At 43.5% G+C, this 22336-nt stretch overlaps 1 protein-coding gene across 1 annotated transcript; it reads left to right on the plus strand.

The window, feature by feature from the left end:
• The first annotated feature begins 240 nt into the window (after positions 1-240).
• LOC144106660 (uncharacterized) lies at positions 241-22249 on the plus strand. Its single transcript, XM_077639497.1, has 18 exons — positions 241-1195; positions 1659-1803; positions 2177-2509; positions 4105-4169; positions 4808-5038; positions 5838-6092; positions 7332-7489; positions 8072-8187; positions 10114-10154; positions 10941-11043; positions 12163-12309; positions 12852-13016; positions 14401-14525; positions 15671-15798; positions 19321-19396; positions 19514-19566; positions 20445-20585; positions 22059-22249. The coding sequence occupies exons 1-18, from the start codon at positions 241-243 to the stop codon at positions 22167-22169; spliced, it is 3348 nt and encodes a 1115-aa protein (XP_077495623.1). The 3' UTR covers positions 22170-22249.
• Positions 22250-22336: the final 87 nt, after the last annotated feature.

The following is a 22336-nucleotide window of genomic DNA, read 5'->3' on the forward strand; positions in this document are numbered from 1 at the left end:
CCCGTGAGGTGCACATCGCGCCGTGTTAAACTTGCAAGTACCCGTGCTTCTGTGTGAATTTCTCTGAAAACTTAAGGACGCGCATTTTTTATGTTACCGTAGCTTTTGTTTCGTTCACTCAATAGTCTCATGCATGCTGGTCAGAGAGAATGAATGCTGAAGTCAGCAGCCAGTTCACCTGAATGTCCGGCTGTACGGCCGCGCTGAAGAATTTTCATCAGGACCCCATAATACGTAAGAATGGATTTGCTGTTAGTGCAATCGCAGCAGGCTTCCGACCAGTCTCTGTTTTCTCAAAAGACGGAAACAACCATCGAATCGAGCTCGGTGAACTCTCAAGCGGATACAATGCCCATCGAGGAGACTACACAAGAACTCCCGCACTCCAGCAAAGATTCTGAATGCTCAAGCAACAGGACGGTAGCTGAAGGCGTTGAAGTGATTCCCGAAACAGAGGAGTTCTTGTCTCCTCGGGAAGACAAAGCGGAGGAGACGGACTGCCAACTTGAACCCACGCCCAGCGCGGCGTGCCCAGTTCAAGACAACATTGTTCAAGAAAACTCTGCTTCCAGCTGTTCAGAACCTGGTGACAAGAAGTGTTCAGATGAAACTCCATCAAACGACTTGCTCAGTGCGCAAGAAAATGGCGATGCTTCGCGTCACAATAAATGCGAATCAGATATCGGTAATCATCGACCAGTTAATCAAGAAGGCGACAGCGGGTGTGAAAAAAGTAATCGGTTACTCGACTGTGATGACGGTGCCGCGAGCGACTCGAAATTGCACGCGACAGAGCATTCGCCGGAAAAGGAAAGCAAAGTTCCTAATTCACGTGTCCGCTACGTCTTCGACAGTTCTGACGAGGATGATGACGTTTCTAAAGGCTCAGCTCCTGCCAGCGGCGGTGAAAGTGCAGGCCTTAAAGAACTCGAAGAGACAAAGCATTCGTCGGACAAGGAAGGTGAACCTTCCCATTCACACGTCCGCCGCATTTTCGACAGTTCCGATGAGGAAGACGATGGCGTCGCTAAAGATTCGGATCCTGTCGGGGATGATAAAGGCGGAAATCTTGATCTCGAAGAAAACTCATCAACACACAGCTCCCACAAAAATGGTCGAGGGGAACGGAAGTCTGCCAAAAAGGCGATGGAAGAACTTAGAGAAATATACAGCACCAGCCAAAGAATGATGCGGGGTGAGTATGATGTGGGCCTTTGCTCCGGTATTCCTGTTTCACTAGAGTTTTTGTATTCTTATATTTCCACCAGTGTCACTTATTAGCGGTTAGTAATAATTCATGGTTCCTGATGTTATGCAAAACCTCTCCGTACCCATCACTTTGTAGTGAGGACAGCCTGTGTCGGTTGCACCCTAGGCGTACAAAACACTAATACGGACAAAGGTAATTAATCAGAAAAATGCCTGATAGGGCAAAACCATTACACAGGAGAGATGTTGATGTCTTATGTTCAGAAGCAGTGAAAGGTATGATGAATACTTACTTTGTGGAGCTCAGGCATGTTTTTAAAGCACCATTTCCTTTTACTACGAAGGACAACCAATGACCATGTCATTATGTGATATAATAGGAACGGTTGTGGCTTTAGGAAAGTGTCCTGCACTCTTTAACAATCTCTATGCTGTGTGCTGTGCCGCAGAAAGACGAATGTCACTGCCTTACCATGAGCCAGAGAAACTGAGCTTGAAGGCTTTCCTTCAACAAAGGCGGAGTGGTGAATCACAATCAAGCTCTCTGTGTAAAAAGGAAGAAAAAACCATCGTTTCACCCGAAGAAAGTTCAAGGTGAGCCCCTTTTTGTGTACCAAAATCACTCTTTGTCCTCATTTTAAAAGGTTGTCCATTTGGTCAGTCTAATGCAAATAGAAGGATGTCTCTTTGCATTACTGTGTGTGTGCATCAGTTCCAAAGTGTGCCTTGTGGTGAGGAAATGAAGTAGCACTGTTGTAGATAGTAACCGGTTCTCTTTGTAATGGAAGAAGAATGTTAAGACCTGTAAAAGACATCCACCTGCGTGTTTTTTGTCAGAACCAACATTTTTTTAGTTAAACCGTCTGTTCTTGTGTTTTGACATGCTGTAGCTGATGACTTTGCACTGTGCAACATTGGATTCCTTACACTCTTGGGTCTTCATATTTCTCTTTCTGACCACAAACAGCACTGACCGACTGCTTGATGACATGGCATCTTCATTTACCGGGTCCACTGATCACAAGCCAGCTGAACCATCAACAGCACACACGGCATCTCCTGAAAAACAGCCAGCTGGAAACAGTGCACAGCCAAGTTTTGACGAAAAAGTGGAAGTGCCATTGTTTTCTTCTAGGCGCCGACGAACTTTAGAAGCTCTTGCAGCCGGCACAGTGCCTTGCCTGAGCAAGGAACCTGTGATTCTTCTGGATGGCGACAGTGACCGTCCTGAAGGCGTGGACCATCTGCTGAAGCGGTTGGTAAAGCATTCCAAGATGGAAGACTCAAAGAAGAAGAAAGAGTGAGTAAAAATGTTTTTATCCATAGTTGATTTGCAAAATTTTTTTTAATCACTCTCGGCAAAGCTTTTTATATGGCCAATAACGCTCATTCATGGACTGAATGTATACGCTTTGCTCGGTGTGCAATCAAGAGGGTGCAAGGAGCGAGGCACTTGTAAGCCGCCCATTACAATCTCTTTAAATTTTGTACAGTGAAAATAGCCCTTGGGTTAATGAAGACAAAAGGGATGGCAAAGAAGCGTTCCCTTTCGGGAGTTCCCTTTTACTCATAGTCTTGAAATCAGCTTGCAGCTGTTCAGAACTTATGCATATAAAGGAGGTGCATTCGGTCTGATTGAATTCCCCATTCGTTTTCGAAATATGCGTATGCGATCCATCCAGCGTATGCCATCTGTGAGCAGTTTCTGGTTACCACACAACCTTTCGGAGAAGCCAACTTGAAAAATTTAACAGGTTGTTTCTTGGAGGTGCATGGTCTAAAATCAAGTGGTGTCTGTACACTACGAGTCTGCACTGCACCTCTGAGAAACATGCATGAGTCCACTTTTTCTATTTTGTCATCATAAGAATGTTGAACACATCATCACAGCCTTGGTCAAAAGTCTTAACACTGCATTGTTTGCTTTCAATCACATTGTCGCGGTGTTCAGTGATGGTTATCCGAAAGCACTTGGAGGCCGCCTAGAGCATGTGTTCATTAGGAGAGCCTAAACGACCTTTTTTCATAAACATCACAAGGCAGTATTATGAGGCATTCAAGGCACCTTTGAAAGCTAAAAGGTCTTGAAAAGTGTGGACATAGGTTCTTCTCACCTTAGAGAGATTTAGAGCTCCAGTGATTCCACAGGTTCTCCGTTACATGGCTGAAAAGGAAACCTTGTGTCCTGAAATCTTTTGACCAGGGCTGTACGTTACGAGATAGGCATTACCCAGCTATGGCGCGTCTTGCCACAGTTATCTGTAACCTTGATCAAAATTAAACCCATTAAAGCTGCATTGCTCAAAAGTCAAAAGCTTTGTCCATATGTCAGGGTCAGTAGGGACAAATGGAATTAAAGGATTTCATGAATGGAAGGAAGGTGTTTATATATTGCAGAAGACCCGCATCTGATCTAGGTGTGGCAAATCCTTTTGAATAGGTTTGTGACAAATAGTGATTTGTTGGTTCGCATGACTACACAGAGATGTGGTGAATGTAGCTCACAGGTGTGAAGGAGGTGGCGAATTTTGCTCTCATATTTTGCAGCACGAAATTCATGCACTGAAGTTAGTCCTCACTTAGAATTTCTTCCTTTGTCTTTGGTTCTGTTTAATAGCCACAAAAATCTGAGAGTATAAAATCCACACGTTGCTTTAACAATTTAATTTAATTGCTTCAACAACCGCTTCTTAATGAAGCAAAGCTTGAATATGGGGATCATTACCGTGGGGAATATGAGCTGTGAAGCATGAAAGTTGATGTACACCTTACAAGTCAGTTACGTTGGTGTTTCTCAAATTTTTGGAATTGTGCAAAAAGGCAAGCAGGATTAAAATCACAGATGGCTAACATTAAACTTTCAGTTGGTGACATGAGGACTACGTCTCATTTCAGGACGGTAAAAGCGGCTGCCATCATTGTACCAGGAATCATAGAGGAAGGCCCTGTGCCAGAAAAAGGTTTGTGTCCAGTTTTGTGCATTGATTACTTCATCAGCATGTCTGCTGAAAGAAAAAAAAAAACCTGCTAAAAGGACAAGTAAAAAGAGTAGAGATGCGGTTTCTTTTACATTGTTTTTAACTCCTTTAATATGCCCTTCTTGTGGGATACATCAATGTATAATAACAGTTATTTTGGGTTGGCTGGTGGATAAGCAACTAACGCTACCATACTCTTAACACGCAGTTGAAGACTTGCTGTTTTTTGGCTAAAATGTTATATAGTCGACTCATGATCGGTCAAACACAATAGGAATAGTTTGAAGTAAGCTGAGAGTTTCTTTAATTCATGCAATATTGATACATCAAAAGCATTAGTTCGAATAATTGGAGTTAGAATTAAGCAAGCGTGAAGCTGGGAGAGCCGACACTACTCTGCATAGGATGTTTGCATCTCTAAAAGACATGAAAACAAGTGAGGGGTTCAAAGATTGTTCAAAAATGCAGTGTTCCCTTGTATTTGCGCTGTCATCTATATATCTCCAGGTGGAAACATTCCATGCTGTCTTGAATTTCAAAATTTAATCATAGCAAGTATATGTGTGAAATATTAAAAAAGCTAAACAAATTGAAGCAACTTCCTCAAAACCCACTTTCAGGAGTGAGCCAACTCACCCTCTTGAAAGAGAATCTCCTGAGCAAAGTCCGTCAGCAGCGCAACCGCTCCCGAGAACAGCGTTACCTGCAACGCTGCCTCGATAATGAAGAACTTCCACCGGATGGCACGGTTCACTTGGGTGATGATGATGCACCAAAGTCTCCCCTGGCACTTGCTGATGAACTTGATGAAGATGAAAACGACTTTTCAGATGACCACGAGACATCGTCAGGTCTGTCCTTATGGGTTCTTCTCTTGAAAACATTGCTGTTTGTCATGTTTACTACTTAGTAGTAAATTATTTATGGACAAAACTGGCTAATGGATTCTAGGATGCTGCTTCTCGGACGACATTGTTAGCGCTGCCCTGACATCTAGATTGCCTATTATGCGGAGCAATACTTTGTCTGAAGAACATTTCACAAGGAATTGTAAACTTGCAGTTTGCTCCATTGTGCAAGGTTAAGGTTTGCACAGTTATGCCTTGTGATGCTTTGAGTCATCGTTTGCTTCAATAACTGTGACAGAACCACCACATACCATTACTGATTTCTTTTTCTGAATTTTGACCTCACTTTTGGAATTGTTCATAGAGTGATTTTTACAAGAATTAAGAGGATTGAAAGTGCATACTGTTAAGTTCCATGGTAGTGGTACAAATTGTTCATAGGCAGACTTATTGGCAAAGCTAGGTAATTTGTAAAATTAATGAAAGGGTTGCAAAATAATCACCATAGGATTGTTTGCAGTACTGTGGGGAAAGATGTATCTGTCACGAGATTTGAAGTGATGGCATACTTATGTTCGAACACTCTTTAAAGAATTCAATTCTAAATATACCATTTGTTTTAATGCAAGTGCTTTTTCTTAGCTCTTTTGTCTCCTTCCCACTAATCGTTTCTTTTGGAGTGTTCACCTTTCCTAGTGCTTCAAGCTAGGGGTTCGTTTCTTTTGGAGTGTTCACCTTTCCTAGTGCTTCAAGCTAGGGGTTTGGTGTTGAGCAAATCAGTGAACTAACTTCCATGCAACAGATGATGAAGAAGAGGAAGACGAAGGTGGTAACGGCTCAGACGAGGAAGTGGTTCTGAAACACAAGAAACGAGCGAAAAAAGTGAACCCTGTTTCTGACGATGAAGATGAAGACGGAGTAAGAACGAAAAGTCCATTTGGCAAGAAACTCCTGGACGAGGACGAAGAGGACTTTGATGGCGAGCTACACCTTGAAATGCCGCCGTTTCTTGACGCGGAGGATAACATAGATGAGCCAGCAGTCGGCGATGAGAATCGTGAGTTTCTTTTCTTCTTTCTTGTTTCAGTTTTGTACTTTGTCTCAAATTACTATACATGTTAAGCATGCATGTCATCCTGCATGCACTCTCTTTGTTTTCATTTCTGCATTTTAGTATCGTCTTTCATTTCGTGTGTAACAGTTCCAGATGCCTCAGATAAGCCAGAAGCTGAGGGGGCAAGACAGCCAAATACCGAAGATTAGAAATCAAAAGGGGAACCAAAATTTATTTGGATTTTTTAATTGACTAGATCAAATGGACTGCTACTTCTCAGTGCACTTGGTCTTGATACAACTGAAGCTTCTGTTTGCATGAACAAGAGATTCGAATAAGGCGAGTTCAATTTAACGAGAGTTTGCGGTAGTGGTCTCTTGCTAAAATGCGCCAATGCGCAGCTGAAGTGTCCGCGTATCGAAGTGTTTTCCATGAAGAATGGTTCTATATTTTCTCCAGTGAAAGCTGCTTAATTTCGTTGTTATAATTAAGTAATAATATAACCTGGAAACAATGTTTAAGATAGATTATAGCTTTGAATGTTTATTATATACCTGGCATGCAAGCTTGTCTCAATGGTCAGAACACACCTGAATTTGTAAGTGCGGGTACCATGCTTATAGCAGAAGGGAAGCAATTGCACTGCCTTGTCATACAATTCAGATATATTCTGACAGCTAAAAGGAGATATATACTGTGTAGTGGTGCACTTTTGTGAAATTTTTGAGCTGTTCTTTTCACCTCTTGTTTGCTTTCACAATTGTGGGAAACCATTATTGAACATTGCACTTGTACTTGCCGCAGCCAGTTATAGGGACTTCATTTGGTGCGGATTAGTTGGTTGTTCTAGTTGGCGGCACCCACTTTTGCTTGCACACTCCAGTGCATGCTTCGGCACACACTCTGCCTAGGTGCTCAAACCAAGGGTACAATTTTTCATAAGGTTTGTTTCGAGGCAGCAGGGAAATTTCGTTACGTTGAAAGTGCAGCAGAATATAGTTTGTTATATTGAAGCTGGAAATATATAGTGCTCTATGGACAGTAGGTTACGAAAACTGAAATACTTTTTAACATCGAGGATTTTGTTACATAGAAGTTCGTGCATCACGGTTTAACTCTCAATACATATGCATGTAAAAAACGCATTTTGATGAATTGATTGTCAGAGTATATTACATGTAACATGTTCACAGGCTGGACAACCAATCCCTTCCTTCTTTTTTTTTCTTACCTGCTTTCCAGAAGCAGAAAGCTTTGTGGATTCTCCGCTGCCAGCAAACAGGGAGAGAACTGTTGAGACGCCTCTGAACCGGAGATATAGTGTGTTGCGAGGTTATCAGTCTGACGAAATGGAGCTCTTCAGTCCGTTGACGGGACTCCCCAGGACACAGTCAAAAATGGTGAGGAGTGCCTCACTTCCTCGCAATAACTTTTCGCTTGTGGTTTCATTGTTTGGTGCTGCGTGCTTGCTTTGTGAGGGCTCTGTCACTGGCGTTCGGCATCAAGCCTAAGTTATCACCGCTATTTGCCACTTAATGATTTCTTTTCAGCACAAGTGCCAGTGATAGTGATACCTGATTGTTTATTCACAAAGATACTTGTGCTTGGGAAGCCTTGGTGTGCGTTTTGAAGGCCAGCCATGCATTTCTTGGGGGGGTAGGCTCCATGAGGATGGGTGCCGGGGTTGCAGGTGCATTGCAAAATCTGCTGAGTGCGGTGTCGGCTTGGCCCTTGCACACTGCAAAAGCTTGTTAGCTTACACACAGCTACTTAAGCCAGCAAATAAGGTCATTATCTTTGCTGTAAACTGCTATTTTTGCCTGTGAATTATCTATGCATATTTCCCATCGTGATGCCACACCTCTCTTTTTCTAAAAAAAATTCTTTATTTGTACACTGCACTTCATATCAGGTTTAATTAAGCCTTTATGAGATGAAAATATGTATCATTATTATAACTATGCCCTGGTGTACTCCTGTAGGATACCCCAAAGCAAGGAAACGCATCTGCATCCAGCAGCTTTCAGGAGAGTCCATCATACTCAACTGTCTCCAGAGCTCCAGCCTTATCATTCTCTCCCTTGACTGGAACTGCCGGGTCTGTACCTATTTTCATATTTTGTCATCTTGAAACAACCAGTTACAAGTTACAAATTCTAATTTGTTTAGAGATATCATCCAAGGTGGCGTAGATTTCGTTCAAGCGAATTATGTATAACAATATAACGAACACAGTTATTGCGGATCATTGACCATGTCAAGCTGTTCCTAAATATTTTTAGCAAACACATACAATTTCTGCTTTACATATTGCACGCGGATATATGAAGCGGATATATCGAACTCCCCAGCGCCTTGCCGCCTGCTCGGATGGCAGGCAGCAAGGCTTTGCCGTACTACACAAGTGACTGGGGGTGGTGCAGCAAGCGTTAGCGCCAAGATTCGCACTCGCCAACAGCATTACAGAATATACAGTGGCGTTGGTAGACCGGCATTCAGCACGCGTTCACGCCTCTCACACCCATTGACAGCACCCCGGAAGCATTGGCTTGGACGGTTGTAGCCTCCATCCTGCTCTCATTGTCAGCTGTCACAGGGGTTATGAAAACGGTGATAGCTTTCACTTTGACGTATCAATTTCCACGTGACATGGCTGTATTGCGGGGAAGCCAGCCTAGCTGACACTCGGTTTTCTTGCAGCCTCCAGAATCGCCTCAGGCGCCTTCAACACAGCACTAAAATGCCAGGAAGGTTTCCCCAATCTCTCTAATAATGATCACCTGATTTGCCGTCCCTTCACTGACTAAATTGCAGTGCTCCTGAGAGCATTTTTAACGAAAATTTGCGTTGCAAATTTTGGCTGTATCGAACTATTTTACGATTTTTTTACCCGTTCGGTATTACAAAGTTCGACTTGTACTCGCTAGCATCCACCTTAGCACAGCTATCTGGTTACAAAGAAAAGTTGTGACGCTTACCTATGATAATCACAGTTGCGAGAAAATTTATTCTGGTTCTTGCCTAATAAATGCCTGCTGTAAAATTCCGAACAAGCACCCCCACCCATGCAAGGGCCTCTCTTAACTTCACTGTTAATTTCACATTTACACGCCGTTCCGGGAAAGCCCCCCCCCTCCCTCCCCTCCCCCGTCCGCTCCGCGCCCTTATCACGCTCCGGCCCCAGGTGACATTGGCGTGCCCTATCCAGTCGAAGAATCCAATCCAATCCAATCCTGCTTTCCAAGCCATTTGCATGCCCATTCGTCACGCACCATTTGTCTTGTTCTGGCGTTGTCAAGTCGGCAATGCATTCGTGCACAGTGGCAAAGAAACTTGAGGTCATACAATGGCGGGACAAGAATTTCGAGAAGTTGCTACAGCAAAGCAACGGGAAAGCAAAACTTCGAAGAAAATTGAGTAATGGTGTGCCGGCGTTTAGTGAATGCGTGGACGATGCGCTCTTCGAGTTCTTTGAGCGGGAAAGAACGGCAGGACGTTTAAAATCCATGTGCAATGTGCTTTTTTTTGGGGGCGGGAAAATGTCGCCGCCATCTTGAATTTCGGCACCGTTCTGGGATAGCGCCCCCCTCTACTTTGCCAGTAATTTCGACTTGCGAGGGCGGGGACGCTTGCTCAGAATTTTACGGTTCTCCCGGCATTCACTTATAAAATGCTTGCCCTGGAAAATGAAAGCAAAGTGCATTTATACACCATTTATTTCAGTGCACTCGATATAGAGTCGTAGACAAGGTTTATAGGTTCTATACAGACTTATAATGTACTTTCATAGGGAAAAGCTACTGTTGAGGGCGAGCGCATGGAGAATGGACTTGTTGACTCATGGCTTCACTTTGGAAATATGTTGCAAGGGCAAATGGCAGCCTTATGAAACTTGCAAAGGAATTTAATTTTTGCTTGAAGAACAATCTCTTCATTTTGTGCGAGGCTTGTTTACTCACGTTTCTGTGAGCTATACCTGTGATGTCAAACATCCCCCATTAAAGATGATTGCTGTCATTTTCAGGGCGTTGACAGCGTGCAGGTCTCTTCGAAGGCAGTTTTCAGGTAAGATCACCAATGCTATAGCATGTAAGCGGTCTGTGGTACGTTACTAATTGCCTTGCGACACCATATGGAGGCTGTCACCAGCAGTGTTATAGCGTTGCTCAGAGAAACTCAAACCAAATCTCTGGAGCATAGTGCCTTTGGTATGTGCCATGCAGGTGTACACTAGTATTCGTTGATTACATTGACTGTTTGTAATTTGTCATTTTTGGAGTAAGGCGAGTTACTCATTTCAGCTTTTGTAAATGGTTTCCTAAAATTCTAAAGCAGTAAACATTACTGGTTATGCTCATCAAAGTGCAAAAACAGGTGAGTGCACACAGCATGTTGTGGAGCTTCAAAATTTTTAAAGAATACAGCACTTAACGGCATTGTTCTTTGTATTTCAGAGTAAAAATAATGGAACTGAAGCTAAAAAAAACGAGAAAAAAATCTCTATCTCTCTAGACCCGTCTTGAAAGGGCATTGAACCAATGGCACTTGGAGTAGGCAATCAATGTGTAGTGATAGAGAACCGTTGCGGTGGGAAATCCTAGAAGAGCACACTAATGACATATATACAGCATGGCTCAGATTCTTCGCATCGCTACAACACGGAACTAATTTTCACAGATGTGTGTTATACTGCTGCAGAAGTTAAGGTCGACTGTCAGGTTTTTGTTTGTAATGGTGCCTGGCATTTAATAACTTGGTCGAGGAAGCTGTCGATCTTGGTTGGGTCTGTTTGCAGTGCTTTCCCCCTCATGTTTAACTGAAATGGGCGCAATTGCGTTGCGATTTTCTCAGAGGACTTCGCCAAGCCGTGGGAAGGTGGGACGCCTGCCCCCATCAGTCAGTCTCAAGACATGGAGGAGCTGGTAGGGCTTTGCTCTGGCAGCTTTGCAGCACGGTAAGTGTGGCACAAGCCATGGCTTCTCCTTAGCTCTGTTGGTAGCTTGATTGCTCAAGCAGATACCCAGACCACTAGATATGAGTACCTGCCTCGCATGCTGGAGGTGCTGAGCTCGATCCCCAGTGCCAGTGGGTGCTCACCAGTTTTTCACTGTGTACAAGCTTTTCCTTGGCATTGTGCTTGGCTTTTCTGGGGTGAAATTCCTGGGAAAACGGTCTTTGATCTTACTACCCTTTGGCAGGTCATTGATGCATCGAAGCTCGAAATGCGCCTTGTGCGGGAAAGCCCGTTTGAGGCCCCCTTCTTTTTCTTACATTGTGCCATGCACATTTTGATTGTTTACAGTGGCGTATGTTCAGCCTGATGCGATTTGAAGGCAGTGACAACTTGGTCAACTTAGGAAAACTAGGGCAACTTAGGGCAACTAGTGCCCTAAGGCAGCTAGTTCTTCCAAGAAAGCTAAATGAGATACGTGCGTTTAGCTAGGTGCTTGATCTATCCTGCACTACCACTCTTGTTGCAGAGTGAGTAACTGTGACACCAGGAAAAACCTGTGACACACTATAACATAACTGCGACACACGTCCTCTTCAGCTGAAATGTCTGCATTAACCTTCAAATCTTGTTAGTTCGTACACTTTAGGTGTTTTACCGTTGATGGGTAGCGGTGACAGAGGCAGGCAAGCAGCCATTAAAAAACAGGTGGACAGGCTGTGAACGAGGTCGAAACTAGCAATTTATTGGGTCAACTTGTGCCCCCAATGAAAAGAAAGCAACTAAGTGGCAGCGATAGTATTGCACACACCGGACTGTCATCAAGATCGGTATGACCATGCTGCTGGCTGCACTCCGTTTATTAAATGTGTTGGAAACTTTCAGGTAATGCTCTTGCATTGTTGCAAACAGCCTAGAACATATGTAGCACGTTGGCTGCACTTGACTGGCCTTTTGTGAACAATCTAGCAGGCATATGCAAGGTGACTCACTCATTGTAATGAAGTGAAAACGATAAGGCTATGCTCTGGGGATGATGAATAAAGAACAGTGGCTAAAAACAAGCATAGTGAAACTTTGCGGTTGGTTTTCTTTTAGCTTTTGCATTGTTTCTTTTTTCAGCACTCCGGCTGAAGAACTGGAAGAAAATGAGGACGATGATGATAATGAGCTTCTGAAAGCCAGCCAGGATGAACTGGTTGAGGATGAAGCTGACAGCGGCGGTGAAGACGAAGTGCCTGCCACCAGCAAGGAAGAACCTGCGCCTAGGCAAGCTTCCTCGCTGCCTTGGCTCACAGTACAGAAGGGGTCACTTTAAACGTTCAAAACAAATGTAGTTCAAGTTGTTTGCTTCAGGAAAATAATTCAAGATCTATTATCAATTGACATGTTCATCCACTGGACGCTTTGTCGTTTTCAGGCTGGGCTGTAGCATACCACACTTTTCATGAAGCTTTTCACTGTGACGGAAGCATGACGCATAAACACATTGCATATCATAGTGAAGTCGCACTTGTGACAGAGAGAAGATACATTACTGCGCCAGGTCACAGCACCACCTCTTGACATATTTTACATGGTGTGTGGTTTTGTTTGCCAGCTGATATGCAGTGCATTCATACCTGTATCTTGTGACCTATTGCTGACACCGATATGTTTTTGTGGCAAGAGACAGTAACATGTCACTGTGTCTGGTGACATGCTACTGCATTGCAAGTAGGTAAATGTGTGCATGTTGCATGTCACAGTTGTGGCTCAGTGAAGGCCTGCTGCTGTGCCGTGAACAGCTTGAACATCTCATTGTCTTCCAGGCTACAAGATTTCCTCGAGGAAGAAGCTGAGCTTTCTGGAAGTGACGTTGGAAGTGACGGCGAAGAGGACGATGATGAAGAAGGTGTGCTAGCCGACCTCATTGCTGCCGAGAACGAGAAAGAGGACACTGACCAAATTCGGGAAGAGATAGGCCGCTTTCACTTGTAAGCCTTTTCTTTGGTCATGTTTGCGAAGAGATTCAGTCACTGTACGTTGGGCTTGAGGTTTAGGTGAACAAAATATTTGCAGGACACTTATGCTCCAGCTTAAGAGTATGATACGAGAGCATTAATGAATCCCTTCAGCGGCCAGGGGTCCTCTGCATATCGCTTTGCAGACACGGACAAGGTTCTTTATGTCATTTCATTTTTTTTTTGTGCTAATTTTTATTATTATTTACCACAAGATACACTAGGCTTCCCTTTAACCAAGCCAAACGAAAGTCCCTCAGTGTTCAAGGGGTAGCGGTTCGAGTCCCAGCTCGTCCATTTTTCTAATCAGTGCAATTGGCTTCCTTTCTTCGGAGGCACTACTTAATGGTACTGGAATGACGTCACAACCCTGCAGACCAACGAGGAATTGTGTAGTGACGTCACCACTGTTGTACTGCGCGATCACTGTGGGGGTTTGAATCACCTTTGCATGGTCATGTGGTTGTGATGTCATGACCCTCTCAACCAATCTCGATTTTCTTGGCACAACACCAACTGCTACGACACCAGGTTCTCGCTGAACGGGACCCTTAGCACAATCGCATTAAAATTTAGCAACAAATGCCTGCAGCATTGACTTGGTTATTGTAGTAATTTTGAGTACCATTCTGCACTAAGCAGATAAACCAATGTTAATTAGGTATTCTAAATATTTCACCACTCTTTTAACTAGTTTTTTAGAGCAGAATACTTTGAGTAGAATAGGACATCCTTCTGTCATAAAAAAAGCACTCAACTGCTGCACTGGAAGTCTGTAGTGCCAGGTCTTCTTCCTCTGTACTGTAGTGAATGCCTAGCAAAACTTTTTCAAGAGTCTTCCAATTTCAGGGTAATCTTTAAATGACCTACTTGGTGCAGTGTTCGGTACTGCTATGTTGACTCTGAAGACAAAAGTTTTAGATCGCTCCTCTTAAGGTAATGAAACCTCTAACATGCATACGCTAAATGTACATACTATCTTTTTCTCCTGCTTATGTTAAGATGCTGCGCATTTTGTTGCTGCAACGTGTGTTCTATGTGCCCTTTAGATTTGGCCTGCTCTGGCCATGACTCTCCTAGAGCAGGTCAGTGCAACAGCTGCCAGCACCACTGAAGCTCTACGGTACGAACTAAATGTTAAGGAAAGTGTGCACTAGCCCACAGAGTTTCTGAATGAAATGCCACAGTGCGAAAGTGGTGAAGTGTATGGTTGCAGATGAAATGACTGATGATGCTACTTTGCTCAGATATGTTTGAAGCAGGCACATTAATCTAAGTTTCTTGCCATTTTCTCCTGTCTTCGGTGTGCCCCTTTCTGAATCAACTCACATTATTGCCATGCCATTCTCTTGTATAGCAAGCAGCTTCTTGACGAGGACAAACGCGAGCTGAAGATTTACCAAGAACTGCTCTTGGAAGACGGAGACCTTCACACCGATGGCGCCGGCCGTCAGCGCCAGTTTCGTTGGCGCAATTCAGGAGGTATGCTTCTAACTTTAAATGTCATTTAAATTTATATCTAGCATTTAAGCCTAAAAAAGAAAGCATAGTATCAGGCTTCTGGCAGGGACAGCCTTATGCTTGGTTGGAAATAGATAAGCCTATTATTTTGGGTGGCTTTGGGCAAGGTTGTAGTCACAGTTGGACATCACTGGGGGAAAGGTCCAGCTTTTAGCACTTGAAGAAGAAGTAGCGGACAGTGTGAGTTATGGTAAAGATATGCAGCAAGTCTGAAAGCATACAAGCAGGTAGCAAGATGAAGGAAGAAACCCACGGGAAAAAAGACGAGGCACTTCTGTGGATGAAAGTGGTCAGGGCTAGCAAGGCACCCGTGATTATAATGGCATGCTTTACTTTGTCCGTAGGTTCTTACTCTGAAGGTTCACTTGTTCGAAGGCGCCATCAGCACTGACCATAAACAAGGGCTTGGTGGTGTCTTGTGCGAAAAAATTTTTGTGTAGCACCCTTCAAGCCTTTGACCACATGTGAGCATTAAAGTAGTATGCCTGGGGACCTGAGTTTGTCAAGGTAGAGATGGGTAAAAAGATATGCTATTGCAAATCATTAATGTTGTTAATTATTGTAGCGGTAATGGTTATGAGGAAAGGAAAGATTCAGTAATTGTCCTTCCAACAATGGGCAAGTGAACTGCGCCATGAGGGAATGGTTGAAGGACGGAGATAGAAAAGAGTCGGCGAAGTGGAATTAATTTTGACGTCTTGGGGTGTTTTATTGAGCACACACATGGCAGCACATGGGTACTTTTGCATTTCACCTCCATCGAAATGCATGGCGAGGATGTTACTGATGGCAGGACTAAATGCTGCCTGCCTCATTTTGAGATCATACATTCACCCAAGCAAAAAAACAAGTACAGTCAAGAAGAAATGAAACCTGAGAAACATACGCAAATTAACCAGCATAATAGGCTGCTTAGTTTAAGAATCTCACTGTTTAACCTCTCTTGGTGATGTGTTTTGCTCATTGGTAGCTTGAACAAAGTTGCAGATTTCAAGCATGGTTTTGAAAACACTGGCAGTAGCTGTGTTGGCAAGGTCTCACCCGAGCCTATGAATGGCCTGATATGGTAGCGGCAACAATATGCAGCCATATTTGTTTGCTCGCAGCCATTGACGACGGAAACCTGCAGCCTGGTTCGGATGGCGAAGAAGATGCTCAGCACGAAACAGAGCAGGAGGCTGATGCCACATGGCGCCTACAACGTTTGGAACGCAGGAGATGGTTGCAGGAACAGGTGCGGATGATGTCGGAGTCCAGGTGTGCTAATACACTAGCCACAAACTTTAGACCATGGAAACACGTATGAGGCATGCGGGGCAGAACACGAAAGTATCGACTGATTTATTGCTGTAATAATGTCCCATCAGAACAGGTTAAAGAAATGACGATCAAAGGAACCAATTATGTAATTTAGACATCTAGTGGTGCATTTGTTTCTGTGCAGTCCATCTATAACGACACCGTTTAGTACATGACATTGTATTGTTTACAACGATGAGTCAATTTTTATTCATTAGCTTTTATATTATAAGTATGGAAAAATAAATGTGGCAGTAGACTATACTCCGAGTATTTATTACGAAGGTTGAATTTCCAATTTCTGAGCATTCAGTGTAAACATTGAAGTGTGAGGTTCTTCCAGATAAACAACACAGGGGCCTATCGAAATCTTTGTGGGCATGAGCTCAAAGCCTCTACGGTAGAGATGCGCTGTTTTGCCGACCGTGGCATAGGCAGAGAAAAAAAAATTTCTCAGCGCTTGTTTGCTTATTTTGTCATGTCTGCTATCGTATTTTCTTGCGCAACAGAATTTACAAACAATAAATCCCCCCCTTGCCCTTTCAACACAAAAGCATTAGCACCCCCATGTTGGAAAAAAATGTTTGGCGTCGGCGACTGTTCGAAGCCTCGCAGCCGGAGCAAGCGGGCACTCCGCAAGATAGGTGGGCTACCTGTGTCACTTGACCTTGTGGTGTCATCACAACCTACCCGCCGGATTGTGAGCAAACTGGCCACCGTGGCAGGTTGCAGTTAAATTGGTCGCAAGAGGTTGCTCGGGAGGAGTGACCTGGGTCTCACAAGCCCCACCGGTGTCAGCGCCTGCCACCGCAAGGCAGTGGCGCATCGCTTAACCGCTGCACCACTGTGCCAGTAGTATATGGACTCCTAGGGGTCTATGAATGTGAAGTCCAGAATTACCTATTCCACATACATGGGCATTAACGCTATCACATCATACCCTTAAGGCAGAGCTTAACACTTTCAGACGTAATTTCTGTTTCCATAAAGAAACAAACAATTTTTTGCCTTAATAATAGATTAATACATCAATAAAGGCAGTTTGTTAGTCTTCCAGCTCAAAATACAAAGGGGTAAATTTTTCATTGATGTGCAAAATATCATACAAAGTGTCACAGCAGTTGCAAATTGTACCATAGAATCGCCATAATTTGTCAGGTAAACACCTGAGGGATCTTTGAATCGCTTTCTGTTTCGAAGGTGCATACTAAGGTGCCCGTGTGCTGTGCGATGTCAGTGATTATTCCGGAGCCCTCCACTACGGCACCTCTCACTTCCTTTCTTCTTTTGCTCCCTCCTTTCTCCCTTCCCTTACAGAGGGGTTCAGGTGTCCAATGATATATGAGACAGATACTGCGCTATTTCCTTTCCACCAAAACCAATTATTATTATTAAGGTGCATACTAACAGAGAAATTGAGAGAAAAAGGAAATTATTTAATTGCTGGTGGCAAAATTTGTATGCACAAAACTGGCAGACGACATGCTACCCCGCCCAATGTTTTATAAAATATTAGTTACTGCATTCGCTATATGGGATGAAAAGAACAAACTGTTTTGGATATGAATGGTGCTAAATTCATCTGGAACAATGATAACACTGCTAGGCGCTGCAGACTCTCGAATGAAGGCACGAGTTGACTTTGTGCACAAAACGCCTTGAAGGGTTAAGCGTCCCCTCCAATTTTTTTTGCTGCCCGGAACATCTCAGACATGAGAGACTCCCGGCACTAAAATCTCCAAGGAGCTATTCTTCGACACGGAATGAGAGGAAGGTTAATACTATGTCATTTGTAAGCTGGGTTTAATCAGCAACTGCCGTGTCTAATTAATTTCGGACGCGCACGCCTGGCCTAGTTGATATATCGATACTAGACAAGCTCAGCGGCATTTTTCAGTGGCTGAAGAATAGCAGTGAACATCCGCTCTCGCAGGCTCTAAAGCATCCAGCAAGGGGATGCACTACTGCAGCGTTCATAGTGGAGCGTTGTAATGTCTGACACGGCTTGTTTGCACAAGTGCATTCGTCTACTAAAGTAAAGAGCACCTCTGGCTTGGGCTGTTTCAGCTGTCAGCAAGGGCATGCCATCTGCTCAGTTCTGTGCTTCCACTTGCTACTACTATATATTTAAAGCCTCGTAAGAACCGCTGTAGAATGCCCTTTATTCGACTGCTCGACGGGCAGCTGTGTCCTCTACGGTAGTCTTTGATTGAGTGCCTTCTCATCCCAAAAACATATCTCTGTGCTGTGAGAAATGTCATGGGGGAAGAGCTTATTGGCTCAGGCACTTCAGTTCTTTTAATGCATATTACACAATAAACAGGCCCTTGTGCTTTTCGTTTTTATTGAAACTCGATCAGTGCGTCCATGAATTCAACCTGCGGGATTGTGCTTATTAAAAAAGAAAAAGAAATTCCATTGCTATGGCTGCAAGGACACTGATATTTAGACACTGCGACCAGTAAAAAATGACTGAGTTAACACGAGTTAGTTTATCATGTCTGTATGCAACCCTTTTCGTTTGGCTCTAGGAACTTGGGAGCTACTTTTTGATGACGACGAAGTCACTGTGCAAAAAAGTCAAACAGGCGAACCCGCTTCAGCTTTTCTTTTTATGTGTACCAAACCATTTCTTTGAAGTATTATTGTGATCTGAGCGCCTTTGGCGGCCACCTCTTTACTTGTGTAGTAGGAGTAGGTATACTTGCACACATTGAGCAGTTAACCACTTGAGCTGCTGTGGGAACTGGCCTGGGCCCGGGCCTCAGAATGAGGCCCTGCATGGTCAGTACCATGCCACTTCTGCGTGTGCTTGTGGCAGAGGCCATGGTGAGCTTTGCTAATTGGCATGGTACACTGAATTAATCGTCGTTATTCAATTAGAAGTCAAAATGAAGGTTTTGCTTTTCTCAGCCTGGCCTTGTACAATGGTGTCTTTTGAACGACAAATGTGGATTGGAAAGTATGCGGACGCTTTTATATGGCTTCTTTAAAGCAGCCCAGATACAGCTGTACAATAGCTTATAACTGCAATACACTCTTAATACTGACATTAAGCTGGTGGCCACCGATATTTTTCATGCGGTCTGGTTGACAATTCCTAGTGATGCGAAACTATTGATAGTACTATCAATAGTATAAGATCACTCAACGTACCACACGTTGTCACTGCAGCGTAAAATTGGCAACATTTTCCCGCATGTCACGAGCATGCGGATGCAGGTGATGATAAATAAATAATGACATGCTTCGAAAATCTTACTGTCGATATTTAATTTCTTTAGATACTATTGGGTCACCGAACTAGAGCCAGACAGCCCTATCAAATTTATTATGCCACTTCTCTGGAGCATTTAATTTTCTGATTAAAGTTGTAGCACAACAAAAAGTGGGCAACAGGTGAAGCATACACTGAGGCACAAAGATACGAATTTCTTTATTTTGTCTGTTTTTCCAGGAGACCTCTCAGCGGCCTGACACTCCCAGCAGTGGTTCATTCTCTGAGCAAGACTCCCTGCTAAAAGCTCCTGCAGGTGATGAAGTCATGCAGACTATTTTTACTTTACTTTTTTTTTCTCTTTGTTGCATTGTGCATGTAACCTTTCCGATGCTGAGTAATAGTTTTTTGTTTGCCTCTTCTTTGTGCACAGTGATTGCAAAGCAAGATTCGAGGTTCAGTAAAAAAATGGCTGCAAACAAAGGGGTAAGTCTTACAGTTTGCAAGCGTCCTTTCACTGTATACCTGTACAATGAGCTCAGCTTGTGTTGCAGCACTGAGAAGTTGGATGCCGACTAACAGCTGCGCCTGTTAAATGTAATTCCAGCCTTCTTTTACTCAGAAACAAATTAATGAGACGCTGAGGATGCCTTTGAATTCTTGTTCGTATTAAAAATTGATTGTTTTGCTTTTCTCTGAGCATATCGACATTTGTTTGGGAGCGAAAAGTGCATTTTATGTTAAATTTCTTTTAAAGATTGAAACTTTTTTTCTCCCTGCCAAGGAAAGGCAAGGAGGTTAACCAGAAGAAACGGTTTGCACTCGATTAAAACTTGTAATGTCAGCGATGGAAGGGGCTACGTGACTGTCGGGATGGAACTGGACAGCGAGGCCTAGCCTCAGAGATCTGCAACAAAACAAAGCATTGATATAACCAGTTTGCTAGCGGAAACAGTCGGTGGCTGGCAGCAGTACCTGTATGTTTTTCTTGCTTGTTTGTTTCTTACCCTTTCTAGCTTATAAAAGCCCCTTTTTCACTGAAAACAGAGTCTGTCATCACAGCTAGGCAATCGTGATTGATATTGGCCTACGTCAGACTGTCCTCATTCTCCCGTTAGCACATACTATTGTGCCAAAGCCAAAATATTCAATTAAAAGCAACGGCATGTATGCCTTGGTTGCATCAGTGCAGTTTAGGGAGCCATTTCCTGATGTTTGCTTTGTTTGGAATAGTGAAGTCTGGGCTCAAGTTCCCAAGCATAATGCTAATCATTTGTTGCGACTCAAATGTTTCCGCTCAACACTTGAACAGTGAAAGTTTCGAGCAAGATTTGCCGTAATTATTATACTTTCTCCCTTTGCAGGCAATGTGCGGTTCTTTCCTGAGGCTTGACTCGGGTGTGCTTGGCCGCATCGCCGAACGCATCAAGGTGACCGCCCCTACCGAAACTGAAGGTTCCATCACCACAAAGAATTTTGTCTTCAGGGCGGCTGAACAGAAACCAGTGAGTCTTAAACAGCATTTCTAAGTTTTGGCTTAGTGCCAGCAGTACTAAGGCGTACTCATATTCGTCCCAGAATAGTAAGTAATCTAGTGTGCTTCCTGACAGCTAAGGAGCATGTGCGCAAGCACCAACAAGCGTGGCTTCCCCACATTACAGCGGTGTCGTGAAAAATGGGACACCAGAATGAAAGCCATCGCCGTTTTCACCACCTCCATGACAGTCAACATAAATACAGGATGCCTACTGGAAGGCTAAAACTGACAGTGTTGCTGGTTACGGGGCACTATCAACGAGTGAGAGAGGCATAAACGGGTGCCGATCGCCCGGCTATCAACTGTTAAGCTGCTATCCGCGGCGCTGTTGGCAAGTCCGAGATCATGGCGCAAGCTTGCCACATTACCACCAGTCACTCGTGTAGTGAGGCAAAGTCTGCTGTCTGCCATCCCAGCAAGCACAGCTTGGAGCTTAGCAGTTCGATGCATATCCGATTTATGGCAGAACTGCAAGTGTTTGTTAAAAATTATTAGGAACAGTTCAATACAGCCAATACTTTGTAATATCTGTGGTTGTTATATTATGTTTGGTTTCAAATACGAGCGTGGCACCAGCATTGTTTTTAGACGGCAAAATCTGCATCAGTGCAGGCTACCTCTCATGTCTCCTAAAACCACTGACTGTATGTGGAGGCCTAAAATGTCTGTAGTAGTCCACGTTACTACCTCCTTAACCCTCTATTGGGGAAATTTGCGTAAACCCTAAAAAGGTTCTGCTGTTATGGTACAAATTTAGCATTACAATTCACTGTGTCACCAACATTTTGTAGTATAATAGTGGACACTATGTTTCCCTGCCTGAGTACCAAATTACCCTGCGCTCCAAGGTGTAAGCTTTGAAAAAAAATAGTAAATGAAAAACCTTGACACATTATAGTTCGTTTCAGAAAACAGCGTCTCTTTTGCGATGACATATTCAGCAGGCAGTTTGTGAAAGGAAATGGTTATTGATCGATTATTGGAAAGTAGAAAACAGTAAACCCGAATCTGCCTAATAAAATATCATGCCACCATTTAAAAAGAAAATGCAGAAAGAATTTATTATTAATCACAGGAGAAGACAGGAGAAACAGAACTTGCGGCCTGTCAAGCTGCCTTCTTTGCAGCTTTTTTACAGTTTTCCACCACAACCTTGTACCTGCTTGTTTGTGAAAATAAATCAAATCAAATCAATCGAAAAAAAATCAAGTGAGCAAATATTCATAACATCTTCTGAACAAACTGCCTAGTACTGACATATGCAAAATTGAAAGTCGTGTGCTGATTCAGTGTTTAAAGCATGAGAAACATGTGTCATAGACTTCTGGCATCATAAAAGGAGACATTGGTATTCGTCGGCTGTGATGGCATGACATGGCACATGCCATGCCGCCAAGCAAGTGCTATCTTTAATTTTGTGCTTTTTTTCCCCGTCTTCTAGCAGAAGAAGCGGTTGTCTACCACTGAGCCCAGCCAGGAGTCTAAGAAGGCAAAGCTCAAGGAGGTCTCAAAACAGAGGGATGTTGCAATTAGTGTCTTCAATTTCATGTAGGCGTTCAGATTGTTTCCAAGCTGGGTTTTCATGCCATCATACTGTGACAGATTTTATCAATAAATGTATTTATTAATGTACGTCGTCTTAGTTCTTGCCTTATGCAAGGATATAAGTAGTGAACAAGCAACGCACATTTGCATGTGACAAAGCAGTTCTTTTTGTGT

The sequence above is a fragment of the Amblyomma americanum genome, chromosome 10, assembly GCF_052857255.1.
Source record: "Amblyomma americanum isolate KBUSLIRL-KWMA chromosome 10, ASM5285725v1, whole genome shotgun sequence".
NCBI lineage: Eukaryota > Metazoa > Arthropoda > Arachnida > Ixodida > Ixodidae > Amblyomma > Amblyomma americanum.